Genomic DNA, 19,550 nt, shown 5'->3' on the forward strand with positions numbered 1-19,550 from the left:
ATCAAAAGCATCTATTAATGGATCCACACAAGGAAAAAGCAAACAAAAACCAGCCTCAGATATGTGCATATCTCCTTAAACATCCACCCAACATTTTGTTATACTAGATGAAGATTTTACAAGCGAACCATATATTAGATGAACACCCACACAACATAAACACATGTGCATGAACATGAACAAACATCCAAACAAACAATGCAATTGCAGGATTATCCATTTGTTTATCATTTGTGCATTTTCTAAAATATGCATAAGATACAGTCTCGATGGTTGATGCCAATACTCTCACCAGATGTTGCTAGAATAACGTCCTCCATCCTATTAACTATATTACCAGGGGTTTCTAGAAAATGACATTAACATGTAATATTTTAAAATATCATAGAGAATGTGGAATTTTTGGGCAATATTAAAACAATTATATATTTCTTCAACTAATAATATTATCATTATTTCCACCATTTGTCATTAATAAGAAGATTATTGATGGTGAAAAGCATCCTTAGAAGACTTATGAAAGAAGAAAAAAGAATATTTCATCAAGGGTAGTTTGTTAATTTCAATATTGTTGGCATTAATTAGACTAGCAGCCACTGGTTTTATTTGGAGTTTTATCTTTATTTTTATTTGTTTTTAATTTTTTATATTATCCTATTAGGATTGGTTTTAGTAGTTTTTTTGGGGGGTCAAATTTCTTTGTGTTTTAGCATCTTAAAGAGATTAGGAAACGGAGTCCAATTCCTATTAGGAAAAACAATCTTATTCTTATTCAGAAAAGAAGCTCTAGGCCTCTATAGTGCATGCATAGACTTTCAAATTTATGCAACAGCTTTCAGATGCTACAAAAGTTCTTTTGAATCTGTAATTGCCTTCCTCAGAATTGTAACTGCTTGGGATACCATAGATGTGATTACTAGGAACACTTGTGTAATTGCTAAGGAGCTCTTTCTTCTTTTCCAACCATCCTTAACCCATTCACATCTTGCTATGAGAGAAAATTTTATAATGCTGGAAATATATCAATCCCATATCAATTATATTAGGAATTTTAGTTTTATAAGTGTCATAAAAAAACAAATATAAAAAAAGACGACAAAAAATAAAAGGCTAAGTGAACAGATTTCCTCCTTATTGCAGAAATATTGCAACTTTTTGCAACAAGGAAAGATCTGCCCTACCATGAGTGCTCCAGACATGTATCACTCTCTCTATGCACATCATGTCAGCATATCTAACCGCTCAATATTTCAAGAACATCTCCAATATTATATCAAACAATAAGTTTGAAGCATATTGTTTCATCACCCATTGGAACAAGAAATCATCAATGATATTAACAACCAATTTTGTAACTTCAACCCAGGCACAAATATTTAACAATACCAGGCTGAAACTAAACAGGTTTTTATAATAGTTTCCAAATATGAAACTACTGCAAACCAAGTTTTGATAATCTACTGAAAACCAGGTTTTTATAGCAACAGTTTATGAAACTAAACCGAAATCACACAAGATACTTGGAAAGAAAACAATGTGCAAAGACTCACCTGATTCATATCAATAGTTTGAATAGCTTCCCCACGTGTGAAGATTATAGCATGATTTTGGTTTTCAGGCTTACCTTCTCCAAGCTTTGGATCTCCAGGAAGTTTGATGGAATATACTTCCTACATGTACAGATAAAATACAGATAAAGATCACATCCAGCACCATAACACTAATATTAGAGAGGTGCAGTCCCCAACTCATTATAGCAGCAACAGGGAAGGAAAAAACATATGCAAGAGAAAGACGATTAAACTAGCAAATGATAAAATGCATGGAGCTAATATGAATTAGAAGAAACTTCATTGCTAACATTTTTGTTAACAAAGTACAAACATTAATCTTTAAATGGAATACATACATCTACAAACAAAAATTTTATAAAATTATCGGCATTGAATAGTTTGAATGGCTAGAAACTACATTACCTCCGTACTTAAACTCCCAGAATAAAAGCCAATTGGTGACTACAATTACCCATTGACTTGAGAAAAAGGGACCAAAAAAGGAAAAGTTTTGGGGTATTTAGTCAACTGAGATAATAATTGACCATTCCCTAACCATAACTAGGCCTCAATTCTAGATGCATGTAAGGATGCAATCATGCAATGAGACATAGAACTAAATTTGTATAGTTGTTCAATTCTTATTGAAAGTGAACAAAGTACAAAACTTATATAATATTTACATTGATATACCTTGAAATATAAAAACATTTGCACAAAAAAAAAAATAAAAAAAATTCAAGCAATGCCTTGAATGGTTCAAACTTCAAAAGTCAAACATGATGAAGGAAATCCCTACAGACCTCACAAGAAATCAGTATTGAGATTTGGATTTATATTTCTTGCTATGCGGGCCCATCAAATTCTTCTTGTGTATAAACTTTAGGACCCTAAAAGGAATCAGATATCTCCAGCAGCAATATGCTTGAGCATGAGAAAGGGGAGGGGGGGGGGGGGGGGGGGGGGTTGTGGTAGGTCAAAATTTTGTGAGGTTCAGGGTTCTAATACGCAAATGGTTCAGTTGAACACCAATACATACAGAACAAGATGTTCCACTGACTACTGAAGACACTAATTACAACAATAAAAGCTTCTTTGACCAAGTGCTAACAAGTGGCTGGATTGTTAGAAGGACATCTAAGCCGCTAGACATTGAAACCAGATAGTATATAGAGTTAAGGTTTTCCTTTATCATTTTAAGCAGAAAATTAACATACAATTTATAGAGCAGATACCAATCTACTTATCTATTGTCAGGAAGAATACTATCAAATAAAACTCATCAATAACTTGGTTGCAGTTTATTAGCCTGATTAGGGGCAACTTGTTCAAGTTATCACCTTATTAAAAAATTAACTATCAAAACAATGGAATGATACATAATCAGAAACCTAAGGCAGAAGAAAATATGAACACCATGTGGGTCAATTAACAATGTTGTCTACCTGATCTTTCCCATTTCCATCAGCTTTCACAAGCTTTGAATAGTATTCTTTTGTAGTCTTTCCATCAGTTGCACCATTGTCTTCAACATGTATGAAAGCAACTCGAAGTGCCTCATTCCTACAACAAACAAATGAAATAAATCCCCAGCAATGAAGTTAGTAACAAGAAATAATCCATCATGCTACTTACATACCAAAATTTAGAAGTGGAAGAAAATTAGTTATGTTTAGGGATAGCATAACAAAAATGAACAAATTGAGCAATGCTAAAAAAATCCACCAAAGCATACAGGCTATGTTATTCTATCATATCATAATTTCCCTCTGGTAATCCATGTCAGCTTTATGATTGTGTTGTGCAAGACTAGGCAAGGCTGTGAGCGGAGTTATGAAAAGCAAGCCTAGGTACCAGCACTCTGACTCTGGCATAGAGCATTCCCAAGGCATGCCTGCTGAACACACCCCTTTGCCCCTCCTTCCCTCCCTCCCTCCCTCTGTTTCTCTCTCTACACAATGCAAAAATGATAGAATTATTCGGCAATTCTCCTGAGAATCCTTCCATTGTTATAGTTGCTACTTAGTTCATTTTGTTTGTTGTTAATCTAAATTTTTGTCCAAAGTAAATTCATATGGTTTAATGAGAACTAGAGTTTGTTGCTCTTGTGATTTTGATATATCCTATGCCATTGTGCTGGAATTTGAATACCTTTTGGTGATTATTACAACACAGAACTAGTATGTCAAATTTTATATGATAACATTAGTTAACTGTTCACAATTTCTTAATATTATTTGCCAAATACATTGGTTTGTGCTTCACATCACTCAAGCACATGCCTTGGGCTCCTAGGCTCTAGGAAACCTTCTACCTTTGTCAGCCTGAAAACCCACACCTTTTGTAACTATGGCTATGAGATAATATCTTTAGCCTAATATAACCACATAGCAACAAAAATAACAACAAAAAATCCTTATAGACCAACCATGTGCACTGACATGATCACATGTCCACTATACAGCTCTGTCCATGGCCATGTCCTCAAGAAATTCAAGACCACCCATTTTGTTGATCTTCATTTCATCCTTTAAGCACCTTGACTTTGAGTCAATCTGAACTAGCAGATTTCTTGCTATCCATTGCACATTTTTGAGTTCTCCCTCATCCTATCCTTAACTGGTGCTATTCCTGCCCTCACATGGACTTGGGCTCCTAGGCTCTAGGAAACCTTCTACCTTTGTCAGCCTGAAAACCCACACCTTTTGTAACTATGGCTGTGAGATAATATCTTTAGCCTAATATAACCACATAGCAACAAAAATAACAACAACAAAAAATCCTTATAGACCAACCATGTGCACTGACATGATCACATGTCCACTATACAGCTCTGTCCATGGCCATGTCCTCAAGAAATTCAAGACCACCCATTTTGTTGATCTTCATTTCATCCTTTAAGCACCTTGACTTTGAGTCGATCTGAACTAGCAGATTTCTTGCTATCCATTGCACTTTTTTGAGTTCTCCCTCATCCTATCCTTAACTGGTGCTATTCCTGCCCTCACATGGACATATTCTTTTCTTTCTTTTGTTCTTCCTTTCTTTATTTCTTTTTCCCCCCCTTTTTTTTTGGTAGGAAAAAACAATATATATAAACTACCATCTAATGAAAGGGGACCAAACCCAGGTACTCATCACATTTTTCCGCTCCTTATCTTCAAGGGGAGAATTCCTTCAAGGAAGACAGGAATCGAGATTCCTATTTCATTGATCCCTTTCCCATTGACTCTCCTAAAGTCACTGGTCCAATACTTGTACCCTTTGCCTCTGAACCTGAGTCGTCACCCATTAATCTTGTCCCTGAACTTGAGTCGTTGCCCACTGAGCTTGTTGAGAATTGAATGACCGGCAAAAGTATACTCAAGGAAGAAAGTTGCAGTCCTTAAACTTATACAAATCCAAGAACCTAAACCGACTTCTGGAAATGAAGTATCAATTTCTCCTCCTCCCTTACAAACTGAGTTTGAACATCCTATTTCCATCAGGAAAGGAATGGGGGAATGTACTAAACGTCCCTTATATCCACTTTCCTATGTTGTGTCATTCAAAAAGTTGTTTAAGTCCAATAAGAGTTTTCTTACAAGTTTGAACAATATCGAAATTCCTACCACTCTATTTGAGGCTTTATTTGATGAAAATTGGAAACAAGCCATGAATGCAGAAATGAAGGCCTTGGAGAAAAATAAAACTTGGGAGTTGGTAGATTTGCCTGCAAGAAAAAGACTAGTAGAATGCAAATGGGTTTATTATATTGTTAAATATAAAGTAGATGGATCATTAGAGAGGTATGAGGCGAGATTGGTGGCCAAGGGATACACTTAGACATATCTAGAGACCTTTCCCCAGTTGCAAAGATGAACACTGTAAGAATTCTGCTATCATTAGCAGCTAACTACAACTAGGATCTACAACAGTTAGACATCAAAAATGCATTTTTGCATGGAGACTTGGAAGAAGAAATTTCCTCTTGGATTTGGCAATGACCTAACCACTAAAAAGGTGTATAAATTGAAGAAAGCTTTATACAGGCTAAAACAATCTCCAAGGGCATGGTTTGGAAGATTTGAAAAAGTAATGAAAAACATGGGATACAAACAAAGTCAGGGAGATCATACATTGTTCATCAAGCATTCAAATTCAAGGGGAGTCACAACTCTTTTGGTATATGTAAACAACATCATCTTGATGGGAAATGATGAACTAGAGAAACAGACCTTGAAACCATGCTTGACAAAGGAATTTGAAATCAAAAAGTTAGAAAGCTTGAAATACTTCCTTGGAATTGAGGTTGCACACTCTATGTAAGGAAATTTTATTTCTCAACAGAAATATGTAACAGACCTTTTTAGAGAAACAGGGAAGTTGGCGTGTAAACTAGCAAGCACACCAATAGATCCTAATCATTAGCTCGAAGAGGCTGAGAAAGACACTATGGTAGATATAGAGATAGTCATCCTCTTTGCCCTAGTACTCCATCTCTCAACCTTTCAAGAGCAATCTTGAAGGATTTCATCATCCAGAAGAAAAGGTATTAGATCCGCTAGGCCCAGCATGCGGCTTAGGTGTTCATCCACGAGAAGTTTTGTTAAGGATGTGAAAGAAGAGTGTAAGTACTAACTGATATTAGACCCTAGGGCGTAGGCGCATTGGGATCAAGTAAAACCGTGTAACTTTCTTTCAAAGATGGTAGATTATTTGAAATTGATTAGCCATTTGTGGTTTCTTACATCTGTACAATTTTTGGCAAATCCAATAGGTGGTCTTTCTACATTAAATCCGATGTGTATTTGAACGATTGATTTTTAAATGTGCACGGGATAGATCAACTTTTACTATATTTGTTAAAACATAATAAAATCCAAAAAAAAGTTTTAAATTTGTGGATTTCTTGCTTGGACTACCTATTCACCCACTCAGTAGTTGCATCAATCAAGACAAGAACTTTCGTAATTTTTTAGCAACTATGGAACGTTATAATCCCCAATAGGTAACAAAAAATTTCAGTAAAATTACTGAGGCCTAAGATATGTCAAACTTAGAAAGTTGAGCCTTTAAACAACCAAAAAAACTATGCCCACACACAACCTCAACAATTAACATTGTCCTATTGTCAAAATCCTTGGTTTCTCTTCTTCCTTACTTTTTTTTTGATAAGTAAAAACACAGAGAAAGAAATATATTAGAAAAAGGGCACCTTAAGGCTGACCTAAAAGCATACAGGAGGTATACAAGAGGCGCCATAAGGCACAAACAAAAGAAGAGGGGATACAAAAATCACCAGCCCTCATCTAGAACCCAACCAATCAAAAAAACTGAATAAAGGAAGAGGACCTTCATTTACAACCGACTTAGTCCAAAGCCAAAGATTACATACAAAAGAATTTTTCAACCTATGAATCAAGAGCTCCTCATTCTCAAAAGCAATCCTATTTCTTTCCTTCCAAATCGCCCAAAACAAAGACACAAAGGGGCTGCCTTTCACACCTTTCTACGCTTCTTCCCCATATTAAACCCACGCCAACCAAGAAGGGTATCTCTAACCGAAAGAGGAAGAACCTAATTAACTCCAAAAATAGCAAACAATAAGTCCTATAAAACTCTTGCCTTAGTGCAATGAATAAGGATATGATCAATAGACTCTTCTTCCACACAACAAAGAAAGCATCTGTTAGCTAAGATCCACCCCCTCTTCTTAAGTTGATCCAAAGTTAACACCTTACCCCAAGAGGCTTCCCAAGCAAAAAAACCCACTTTGGTAGGAACACAAGGACTCCAAATAATGCTATTAGGAAACTGAACAATACTTCTAGAAACTAGAGCACTATAAAGAGATTTAACTAGGAATATCCCATCCTTAGTCTCTTTCCACAGCACTCTATCTTCCAAAAGAGGGTTAAGCCTCCTTCCCCGGATTGTCAACAGTAATCTCTCCACCTCTTCCACCTCCCAGTCATTGAAGGACCTAGAGAACCTAGGACTCCAAACCCCTTCCTCTCCCGAAGAGTCCCATAACTCCACTAACCAAGCCTCTTTGTAAGACGCAAATGCATACAAAGAGGGAAAAGAATTACAAAGAGCGAAGTTCCCACACCAATTATCTTTCCAAAATTTCACCTTTCTACCATCCCCCACAGAAAAAACAACTTTGTTTTGCAGAAGAGACACTTCCTTCCTTATTTCTTTCCATAAACCTACTTCAATACCCTCCCTAACTTCTCTAGTATACCAATCCCCTTCTTCCTCCCCATACTTCCTACTAATGACATTCCTCCAAAGAGTCTCCCTTTGATTCACAAAGCGCCAGTTCCACTTACATAACAGGGCCCTATTGAGAGTAGAAAGACATCTAACTCCCAAACCACCCTTCCTTTTGTCCAAACATACGGTATCCCACTTAACTAGATGAGGCTTCCTCTCCAAAGCACCCCCCCTCCCCACAAAAAATCCCTTTGAATCTTTTCCAATCTTAAACTAACCACTCTTGGGATCCGCAATAAGGACATCAAATAGATAAGCATACTAGACAGTGTGCTTCGGATTAAGGTGATCCTCCCTCCTTTAGAGATAAATTGTCTTTTCCACATGGCAAACCTTCTCCGAAATCTCTCTTCCACCCCATCCCAAACAATAATGGACTTATGATGCGCACCCAAAGGAAGATCCAAGTAAGAAGATGGTAGCCTTCCCACTTTACAACCAACCTCAAGAGCCAAAACTTCCAGATTCTCAACTCTCCCCACCGGCAAAATTTCACTCTTATCCAAGCTGATTCTCAAACCTGAAATGGCTTCAAACTACATCAACAACTAGCTTAAGTAAACCATCTGATCTTGGGAAGCTTCACAAAAGACTAAAGTATCATCAGCAAACAGCAAGTGAGAGACCAAAACCCCATCACCACTTCTTCCCTTTATCTTGTAGCCTGAAAGATACCCCCCCTCACTACTCTAAAGATGAGCCTACTAAGAGCCTCCATCCCGATCACAAATAAGTAGGGAGAAAGTGGATCCCCCTGACACAGTCCCCTTGAACTGTTGAAGAATCCCGCCGGGGTGCCATTGATCAAAACAGAAAATGTTATTGTGGAAATGCACCAGGAAATCCAACCAGTCCACTACTCTCCAAAACCCATTCTTTGCAACACAAACAACAAAAAATTTCAGTTCAAGTGATCATATGCCTTCTCTATATCCAACTTGCACAACACCCCACTCTCATTCCGTTTCAACAAAGAGTCTATTGCCTTATTGGCAATTAAGGTAGCATCAAGAATTTGTCTTCCTTCAACGAAAGCATTTTGAGCTGAAGACACCACCTTTCCCACTACCTTCTTAAGCCTATTAGCTAGCACTTTTGCCAACAGTTTATACAAGCCTCCCACCAAACTAATCGATCTGAAATCTCTAAGGTCCTCCGCGCCCGGATTTTTTGGGATTAGAACCAGGAAAGTGGAATTCAAACTCCTTACAAATCTGCCATGCTCATGGAACTCTTTCAAAAAACCTATCATCTCCTCTTTCACAAAGTCCCAGCTAAACTGCCAGAAACTTAGAGAGAATCCATCTAGATCAGGAGCCTTATCTCCATTCAGATCAAAGAGAGTTGAAAAAACCTCTTCCTCTGTAAATACCTCCTCCAATCTAGCTGCTTCCTCAATGTCAATTCTATCAAAATCCAAACCTTCCAAAGTTGGATGCCAATCACCCGGATCTGTCAACAGTTCCTTGAAAGCACTAACCACACCCCCCTTAATATCCTGCTCTTCTGTTAACCAGGTTCCATTTATTTTGATCTTAGACAAACAATTTCTCCTTCTATGGGAATTGGCCATCCTGTGAAAAAAGCCCGTATTTCTATCACCCTCCCTCAACCACACTTCTCTTGATTTTTATCTCCAAGAAATCTCCTCCATAAGAGCCCATTTCTTATAATCCCCCTTCGCTTCCATTTTAGCTTCCAGCTCCTCCATAGATAAAGAACACAATTTTTCCTGAGCATCCCAGAGAGCCACTTTGTCCAAGGCCAATCTCTTGTTCACCTCCACCTTCCCAAAAACATCCTTGTTCCAAGTTTTTAAAATAGCCTTTAGAGCCTTTAATTTCTCTGGAATAATGAAACTAAAGAATCCACTAAAACTTAAACCTTGCCACCACCCCTTCAACCACATGTTTTCGAATCGAAAAGGGGTTGGCCCTCTCCTCACCCTTCCCCCATCCAATAGGATGGGAACGTGATCAGACACTAGCCTGAGAAGGGTACATTGCACCACCCCACTGAAATGGCCCTCCCAGTCTTCCGACACCAGAAACCGATCCAGTCTTGACATAGCTTGACTATTCCACCCACCACTCCAAGTAAACGGGCCCCCCTGAAGAGGGAGATCCCTCAAATCCAGATCATCTATCACCTCCGAGAATCTTCTCATTGATGGAGACACCCTCCCTCCTCTTCTTCGCTCATCTGGAAATCTGATCATATTGAAGTCTCCTCCAATGCACCAAGGGTCATTCCAAAGCCCACGAATGGCCCCTAACTCTTCCCAAAAAAATTCTCTAAATCTTTTCATAGTGGGACCATATATTCCTGAAAAAATCCATACAAAACCATCTTCACAATTTTTGAAACGACAGGAAATGGAGAAAAGACCCACCTCCATCCCTACCAACTCCAACACTCTGTTATCCCAGAAAACTACCACCCCTCCAACTACACCCCTTGCATTCAAGGCTCCCCACTCCTAAACTTCGCACCATCCCTAGAGACATCTCTGTCATTTTAGTCTCCTACAGACAAACCAAATCCACTTTTTGGGACCTAATAAATGCTTTAATTATTTTCCTTTTGTTTCTGTCATTTACCCCTCGAACATTCCAAGATAAGATCTTAATCTTCATTTAAAACACAGAGCTCTATCCCCTCCTCTTTTGTCCGTACCATTCTCTCTGCTCACCTCGTCGTAATTAATCGAACATTCTAACTTTTTTACTTCTCGATCAAACTTAGTGGTCCCTAAAGATCCCCTCTTCTTACCTTGGTCTCTTCTTCTTTTCAATCTTAGAAGCAATTTAAGGATTTCCCCTTCAACACCTTCTGTCGTAAACCCCAAAGATTTGCTAAACTTAGCCAAACTACTATCATCCAAGCTACTATTAGAAACCTCCCTTTTTTGTCGTGCCTCATCAAACTCGGGCTCATCAACTTCTTCCCTTACTCTAATCTCAACCAAAGACTTTTCCTCCTCTGTTTCCATCACCCATGAACTTCCATCAGTCAACACAGCACACAACGGAGCTTGAAAATTAACTCCTTCAATGGTGTCCACCCCTCCCGAACCAGAAAAATCCCCCACCACCAAAGCCCGATCAAACCAAGAGGAAAGAGAAGATGTCCCAATCCCCCTCGAAGACAACGGGAAAGGAATCTTACCTGGATGCCTCGGCTGCCAGCGCTTCATCCGTGATCTTCGCACTAGCGATCATCGTTAACAACTCAGATTCCTTCATAGCCCCTTCGAGAAAGTAGACGAGCCCCATATCCTCTCTGATTTGAGCACGCAAATCCTCCTCTGAAGCCCTAACTTCCATCTTTGTCACCGCTGAAGAGAAAAGAGCCCTATCTCCTTTTAAGCCCCCTCCTCCATGCCCAAAGCCCATTTCGGGCAACCCCTCACAGCCCACTAAGGAACCCTTCCGTAAAAAGGGCCTCTCTTCACAACCCACTACCCATCCTTTTAATAAGATGGGCCTTGTGTCACGGACTTAGTCGTTAGCTCGTGTGACACTTAGGCAAGTCAAGACGCTTGATCTTGCTAAGTCAGCCTTGCTCCCAATGCTTAGCTTGCTAGGTTAAGATGCTCACGACTCGAAAGCTTAAGAAGCTTAGTAGGCAACTCTTAGAGAATGGAAGCTCTTATTACTTAAGGAAGCCTTTACAAGTGCTTTGAAGACTCACTTGCTTGGTGCCTTGGCCAAATGAGGCCCTCACCTATTTACAGGCACCAATGGAACTCTCTGGAACCTTGGAGGGTTCCTTACAATTCAAGTATATTCTAGAATGTCCTACATCATTCTAGGTACAAGCCTATGTACAAGAATATACAAGAGACCTCTGGAATTCTCTAGAAGGCTATGAATTCCTCTCATGTCTTCCGCTATAGTGTAGAGTTGTGTGGATTCCTCCAGGCATCTCTAGAACCTTCCACACTCTCTTCTCACTCTAGGAGTCTCCAGAAGCTTCCTGGCTCTATATAAGCCCATGGGGAGGCTCATTTGAATCATCTTGTGACACTTGGCTCACTAACCTTCCCTTTCAACGGGGCCTCCACAAGATCAGTTATGTGACAACCCTCCCCTAGCCCACTTCTATTCTAGGCCTCCTAAAGATTAGGCCCAATTTTAACTTTTTCAAGCCCAGAACCTAATCCACCCACTTTGTCTACACCCCCTGCACCTTGACCCCTATTCCTTAGGCTCCCTTTTCCATCAATCGCCTCAGGACCAGACCCCCCTACAGAGTAGTCAGAGAAAAAGCCTATGGCGCTTTTTGAAGAACTTCCATAGGGCGACACGACTTGTACTCCAGTTTGCACCTTGGATTGCACCTCCTTCTCCAACACTCTTCCAGTACACACGGCACGTGGTCTTCCCCTTGCTTCTTCTTCAACCACTGGAACCCCCTCCCCAAGAATACATCCCGTCGACACCACCTGAGAAAACGAAGGCAGGGATTCCCACCACGGATGGACTGTGAAACACCCCGTTCCAACCACAATCTGAACAGAGGTAGGTAAGTCCCTACTAACCACCTTCACCAAAATTCTAACCCATTGCAACTTTGCCATAGAATCTGTGTTTTCATCCACTGCTATGAATTCACCACAACCATCACCTATTAATTTAAACACCTTGTGGCTCCAAAAGTGAAGTGGGAGACCCAGCACTCTCACCCAAGCCTCGTTAGCGTCGGTTCCATTACAAAAACACCCCACCCTCGGGTACCATTTTTCGAAGAATAAGACATTGTCTTTCACCCTTCTCTTCCCTCTGGCAAGAACACGCTCAGCCTCACTTAACAACTCAAAACTCAAAAAAGAAGAGTCCTCTTCCCAACCCAACAATGTTCAACCTCCCTTTGAGGAGCCAAGCTGCAGCCTAATTTTTCAGAAAAACCAACTTAGGGAAAGGGATCGAAACATTTTCCCATCTACCCACTAAACAATGATCCAACTGTTCTAGTCTTCCATTCATCTCCCTTCTTCCCAACTCCAACCAGACCTTATCTCCTAACCTACCCGTTTTTGATTTTGCAACATCCGCATAGGTCCTTGGCATTAGCTCCTTTTCCTTCAAAAGCCCCTCGAGCGAGAGAGGATCCTTTAAACCTCCAGTGGGGACTACCCCAACCTCTCTCAACTTCTTTGCCAAGATATTCCAACCACCAAACGACCCCTTCCCTTCTAGAAAAATTGGGCAGAAACGTTTTGCCTCTATATCCCGAACAGAGCAAAGGATAAATCTTCCCGCCTCATTTAAACGATGCTCCAAACTATACTTCCTTCCCCCCTCTTCCCAGACGAGGGACCATCTTCTATCATCACTACCTCTACAGCAAGTCTCAACTCCAGCCAACAAACAACTAAGACTCTCATCCCCAAATCTGATCCAAGAGGTTAGTCCTCTGCATTTCTCCCAAATGCATCCTCTCAACTTTCCTCCAACAACATCAATCAACAGCTCAAAAGATTTAGACTCCACAGCAAACCACCTTCTTCCACCCCTTGGACCTTCCATCTTTCTAGACCTGAAACTTGATTCTAGCCAATCTCTGCATTCTCTTCCCTCACCAAACTTCTTCTTCGCTACTTTCACCCCTTTATTGTGAACATAAGCTAGACTTTGATAAGTTGAAAATTATCAAAATATCATTCTTTTTCTATTTTCATCTTAAACTATATTGCCATGCCAGGATTTTCAAGGCTGAGGGGCTAGAAAAGAGATATCAAGCCAATTGGCACTTGGCACCCATGACATGCACCTATCTAACACTATGGAGGCCACTTATTAAATCCTAATATCAAATTACTGTAAGGGCCTATGGGCTACTAAATCTAATCCTAAGTTATAGAAATTAACAATCTGATTTTGTTTCCAAAAAGGGAAAAAAGGGATCAACAAATTAATAGTAAAAAATATAACAAACCATAAACCGTGTTTGCTTGGTCTAGTTGGTGTTTGCTAATCTATCTTATTAAGATTTCATAGATAACTTGGATAAAGGCAGGCATTCATTGTGCAAACTGTACCTATTCCCGTTTATTTCCCTCTTTGGCTCTTGCGGCGCTTTGCATACTTCCTGGCTACTAATGTTGTGCCTCTTTTAGGATGAATGCTTCCATTAATATGTATATTTGATTTGCCTATCAAAAATGTAAACTAGATAAGTATGAATGCATAATTATACCTCTGCAACAAAAGAGCAATATCAGCTGCCTCTGAAGCCTTCTTCTGTTTCTGTTGCCCATAAATTTGGCACGATACTACATATGTGAACTTCAGATCTACTTGTGCCCTTGCTTCACGTGACAGCTCAAATCCTTGAGTTGTGGGGAAGTTGGCTAGAGAATTATTGTCATCTACTGTTAACATATAAAATAAAAACATGAGTACAGCTATTCATTTTCTCCAAAGAAATTAATTGTCAAGATAAGAATTTCCTCCAAAAATAGAAGGAAAAAACACAAAGAAAAGAAAAGATACCTCCAAATGATCTACTTTCCAAGTAGCTTTGTAGCATTAAAGCCCGTCTATAATACATCATACCACGCACTGTATTTGCAGCCATGAGAATGATCAATATCAGACAAAAATCAGATGGAGAAAACACTAAGATCCCATCTAAATTTGCCATAAAATGATTATCAAATAGAGGGATGGCAACGAGGCAGGTTTTTTGGAATACCCACCCCGGCTTGTCCCTAATAAGACAAGTTTAGGATCAAAATAAACAGGTTAAGCATACATTTAGGTTTTTTTTAAAGCTCGGGAGATTTTAGGTATTGCCTTGCCTAGCTTTGTCCTGCCTTGATTATATATAATTAAATTTAAAAATAGTTTAATTTTTTTGTCATGTTCTTTTTTATTACATAAAATAAGAAAATAATCTTCCCAAATAAAATAAGTTATAAAAATTTATAATATTTATTTATTTATAAAAATATTTATTTTTAATATAATAAAAAAAATTAAAATATAGTACATACACACACACAGAGATATATATATATATATATAGTTGTATATGGGGCAAGGCAGGGTTAAGATGGGGGTTATCCATCCCGAACCTGTCCCGTTGTCATTCTAGATAAATGCATTAGCAAAATAGAAGAACATGGCATCACTATCAAGGGATTCTACCTGTCCTAGCTAGAGTCTGGCCTCGATAAGATGCCCAAAACCGAAGCTCCAACGAATCACTAGAGCTTTCTTGAAGATCTGCATCCTCATTAGACCCAAGCCGACCAATGCGTTCCAAGAAATTCTCCCATTCATCTATAATGGAAAAAGAAAGTTTCTCAGCTATATCCAATAAATAAATCGATCAGATATCATATAAAATAACTCCAGAAGTAATGAAACGGAATGCAACAATTTACACAATGAACCCTTGCATTGATGTCTCAGCCACCATGTACATAATGCCCAACTAAAATGTCACAGCCAAACATCAAGTAATGGTAAAAACTGGCAGATGCTAATCCATGAAAGATATTTGTTAAGCTACAGTGGACATGCATAGCAACAACTGGTCAGCAAGTGGGTCACCACATTGAAATAGCTGCTTCTGGTTTGTAGCATGTCTGAGATACAAATTGAGACAAGCTTTCATAGCACACACTCAAAACAATGACATCAAGAACTAAATAATATGTTGAATTCAATATCTACCATGAATGAAAACCAATGATCATCAGCCAAAAGCCACAAAAAGATGTTAAAAACGTGTCAACATTATAGCTAGCAAACATAAGTGGTTAGTAGATCAGTGACCTTGCAAAAAACTAGGACCTTATCTGTGCACACATAATATAAGAGACTACATATTTCAAATGTTAAACAAAAGAAAAGCAATCCACACAACTTCAGTTCCAAAAAATCATAGGATGTAGGTTAGAATTCAAAAACCGCCAAGATCATAATACCACAAGGTGATAATAAAGCAATACAATTCAATATAGTAAAGCAATAGAATTCACTAAACTTATGAACCAACATCATGAGATCATAAATACCACAGGGTGATAATAAAGCAATAGAATTCACTAAACTAATTGAACCAACTTATGCATGAATCCCATCATGCTCCTACCCAGCTCACAACATGATTTTCAAGGTATAGTTACAAAACAATCTTACAAGGAAATACCTACTTTTATTACCATTTCTCACTACAATTTTTATCACTTGGTTAGTGGAAAATGTTTAATGGGTATGGAAAAACACTTGTATTTATTTTACTCTTTGCCACTCATTTATTTCAACATTTAATGAGCATTGATCACATCCACAGATAATTAAAAAAGCTAGTAAGACTAGCATACCCCAACTTATAATTTAAGTAACAAATTAATGCATTGCTTGCATCTGGACGCATGCATACATGCATTAGATGGCATCACAATACAACCAAAGGAAGACTACTAATTGCAAAGAATCTTGGATAATTCTTATTCTCTAAATAAGGATAAAATCCAAGATTTGGTTTATTTTCTAAATATGAGAGATTATGTTACTTGTGTTAGATAGTGTACAGTTATTTCAGTTATTTACTTTTCCTTTTCTTTTCTTATTGTATTGTGGGTCCCACTAATATGTATATATATATACTCAAGTCCAATGTATATTATTAACAATTTTTTGAATAACAAAAATTAGGGATTCTCCATTTTCTCTCTTTTCACATGGTATCAGAGCGTAGGGAGAAAAAAACCTAATTATTTTCGATTTATCCATGAATCAATTCTGGGAAACCTTTCAGTGACCATTTTCATTCCGGTCACCTTTCCCATCTCCTAAAGCTTTCCGATCAACCACATCGTCATCAGAAAACCCTCACCGCCGGCGACTTTTCCGGGGACTTTTTCCGGCGAAGCCCTTTTTCGACACCAACCATACCATCAGGTGAGCAAGTAGAAGATCTTCAAGTTTTGTCAACGCACCGGTGGGAGATTCTCAGTCACGCACCAACCACGCGCGTGTCTTCTCCAACGGCCTAAACCTTGCACGCCGGTGCGTGAGGGAGCATGGAGCACTTTCCGGCCACGCGCTTCTACCTCCAGCCTCGCCTGACTCCGTCTAGCCACCCTCCATCTGTGCTTGTGCCATCCGAGCCCTGCAAGTGCATTTTTTGGGGTTTTTGTCTCCGTCGGCCCTCTAAACAACCTTTTCGGCGACCTCCGATGACCTCTTCTCCACCTTGAGCCCTGCACGTGTCTTAGGAAGTGTTCTTCTACCCTTCCAGTAGTGCCACATTTGTTTTTCTTTACTATTTGGTCTCTCATAGCCGTGGATCCTCGGTTTTTCTTCTTTTAGCCGCGATCTGAAGCCGTATTAGGGCTCTCTTCGATCCAAACATATTTCATTCTTCAGATAAGTAGATATGGCTACTAAAAGTTCCATTTTTTCCTCTGTTATATCTGGATCTCCTATGATTACTTTGGAGAAATTGGTTGGCAGTGAAAATAATTTGTCCTGGTCTGCCTCTGTGGAGCTTTGGTTTATGGGTCAAGGTTATGAGGATCACCTTGTTACGTAGGAGGTGGATATCCCTGAGGTTGACAGAGTACAATGGAGGAAGATAGATGCACAATTATGTAGTGTGTTATGGTAATCAGTTGATCCTAAGATTCTGCTTCATCTTCGGGCCTACAAAACATGCTTTAAATTTTGGAATTAGGCGAAAGGGCTATACACGAATGATATCCAACGTCTTTATAAAGTGACTTCTTCTATTGTCAATGTCAGACAAGACATGGATTTATCTACTTATATTTGCCAGATTGCCTCTCTTAAGGAGGAATTCTTAACCGTGATGCCTCTTACTACTGATGTTGGGGATCAACGAATACAGATTGACAAGTTCTTCATGGTTCTTACGCTTATTGGCCTCCGTCCAGATCTTGAGACTGTTCGCGATCAGATTCTTGGCAGTTCCTCCATTCCATCCTTGGATGATGTGTTTGCTCGCCTCCTCCATATCTCTTCCACTCAGACTTTGCCATCTGATAACATTTCAGATTCTTCTGTGTTAGTTTCTCAAACTAACTCTCGAGGAGGACGCAGTGGTAACCGAGGTAGAGGTCAACGTCCTCATTGCACCTATTGCAATAAGTTTGGCCACACTCGTGATCGGTGTTATCAGTTACATGGGTGGCCTCCCCGCATTGCCCACGTGGCCCAGTCATCTGATCCTTAGTCACCTCAGCCTCCCAGTTCCTCCACATCTCAGGGTATTTCCCTCACTGACAGTGAGTATGATGACTATCTCCGCTATCAGGCCACTAAGTCAACTTCTGTTGCTTCTGTTGCCCATAGTTTTAAAAGGCTCAAGGCGCACCAAGGCGCAAAGTAGTCTTGGAGCCTGAGGCGCAAGGCGCATCTAAGGCGCGGGCTTTAGTGAAGTGAGGCGCACCCTAATTTACATATATATTTTTATATAATATGAGTCCACTTGAGTTTCAGTCTCATTATCCATCTTGCAAACAAATTATCTATACTCTACAATAAAATAATTATAATTAAATTCAGAAAAAAAATTGAAAAAAAAATGCATATCACATTATCAAATATCACATTAACAACAAATATGCATATGAGTGCTTTTTATTTTGTAAAATTTTCATGTCAAAAACTCAAAATATAATATTTATATTTTTTTTTAAAATTACCAATGAGAGTTATGAGATAAGAATGGAAAAAAATGCAGAAAAAAAAAAATACCGAGGTCTGGAAGGTACGTGACTATTTCCCCTTTATTTTTCTCCTATTTTCCCCCTATTTTTCTTCTTCTTTTTCTTCTTCTTCTTCACTTCTCTAACACAGAAGAGGCTAGGGCAAAGAATGGCAATGGTCCCGGGTTGAGAAAGCCAGAAAAGGGGGCTGGATGGGAGGAACAGGCCAAAACGGCGTCGTTTTGGCCTGTTTTTTTTTTAAAAAAAAAACAGGCTCCAAAACGACGTCATTTTGGTCCCTGTTCTTTTAAATGAACAGGGTCCAAAACGGCGTCGTTTTGGGCCAAGCAAATAAAAAAAAAAATTTAGGGCTCCCGCCTCCTCTCTGCAACTTGACGGTAGGAGGGAGAAGAAGAAGAAGAAGAAGAAGAAGAAGAAGAAGGAGAAGGAGGAGTGTGTACCTGGTCGGACCCTCGGAGGCGACTCGGCCGACCACCTCGCGCCTTGCCGGAGGCGAGCGCCTTGCACGCTTAAGCGGCGCCTTCGTGATGGGGCGTCGCCTTTCTTCAGGCGAGGCGCCGGAGGGTGGCGTCGCGCCGCCCTAAGCCTAGGCGTGCCTTTCAGAACTATGCAGTTGCCTAGACTGGTAATGCTTCTGCTTGTCTTACCCACACATCTTCTCTTGGACCTTGGATTCTACATTCTGGCGCTTCTGATCACATATCCGGTAATAAGGATCTTTTCTCTTCTATTACTACTACATCTGCCTTACCTACTGTTACCTTATCCAATGGTTCTCAAACTGTGGCTAAAGGCATTGGTTTGACACATCCTCTCCCTTCTCTACCTCTCACTTCTGTCATTTATACTCCTGAGTGTTCCTTTAATCTTATCTCCATTAGGAAAATCACTCATACTCTTAACTGCTCTATTACTTTTTCTGATAAATTTGTGACCTTGTAGGATTGGAGTACGGGAAGACGATTGGCATAGGACGTGAGTCTCAAGGCCTCTATCACCTCACCTCGCCTTCAAGTCCTGCAATTTAC

The 19,550-nt window shown here is 39.4% G+C and overlaps 1 protein-coding gene across 1 annotated transcript in view; it reads right to left on the reverse strand.

Annotated features, from left to right (window-relative positions):
• Positions 1–19,550, reverse strand: part of CALS10 (callose synthase 10) — a 118,941-nt gene that overhangs the window by 16,151 nt on the left and 83,240 nt on the right. Inside the window, exons 32-36 of the mRNA XM_010664751.3 lie at positions 14,969–15,103; positions 14,312–14,380; positions 14,016–14,190; positions 2,999–3,116; positions 1,551–1,670 (exon numbers count right to left, since the gene is read on the reverse strand). Coding sequence (XP_010663053.1) covers positions 1,551–1,670; positions 2,999–3,116; positions 14,016–14,190; positions 14,312–14,380; positions 14,969–15,103 — 617 coding nt within the window. The remainder of the gene's footprint in view (positions 1–1,550; positions 1,671–2,998; positions 3,117–14,015; positions 14,191–14,311; positions 14,381–14,968; positions 15,104–19,550) is intronic.

Source organism: Vitis vinifera, chromosome 17, assembly GCF_030704535.1.
Source record: "Vitis vinifera cultivar Pinot Noir 40024 chromosome 17, ASM3070453v1".
Classification (NCBI taxonomy): Eukaryota; Viridiplantae; Streptophyta; class Magnoliopsida; order Vitales; family Vitaceae; genus Vitis; species Vitis vinifera.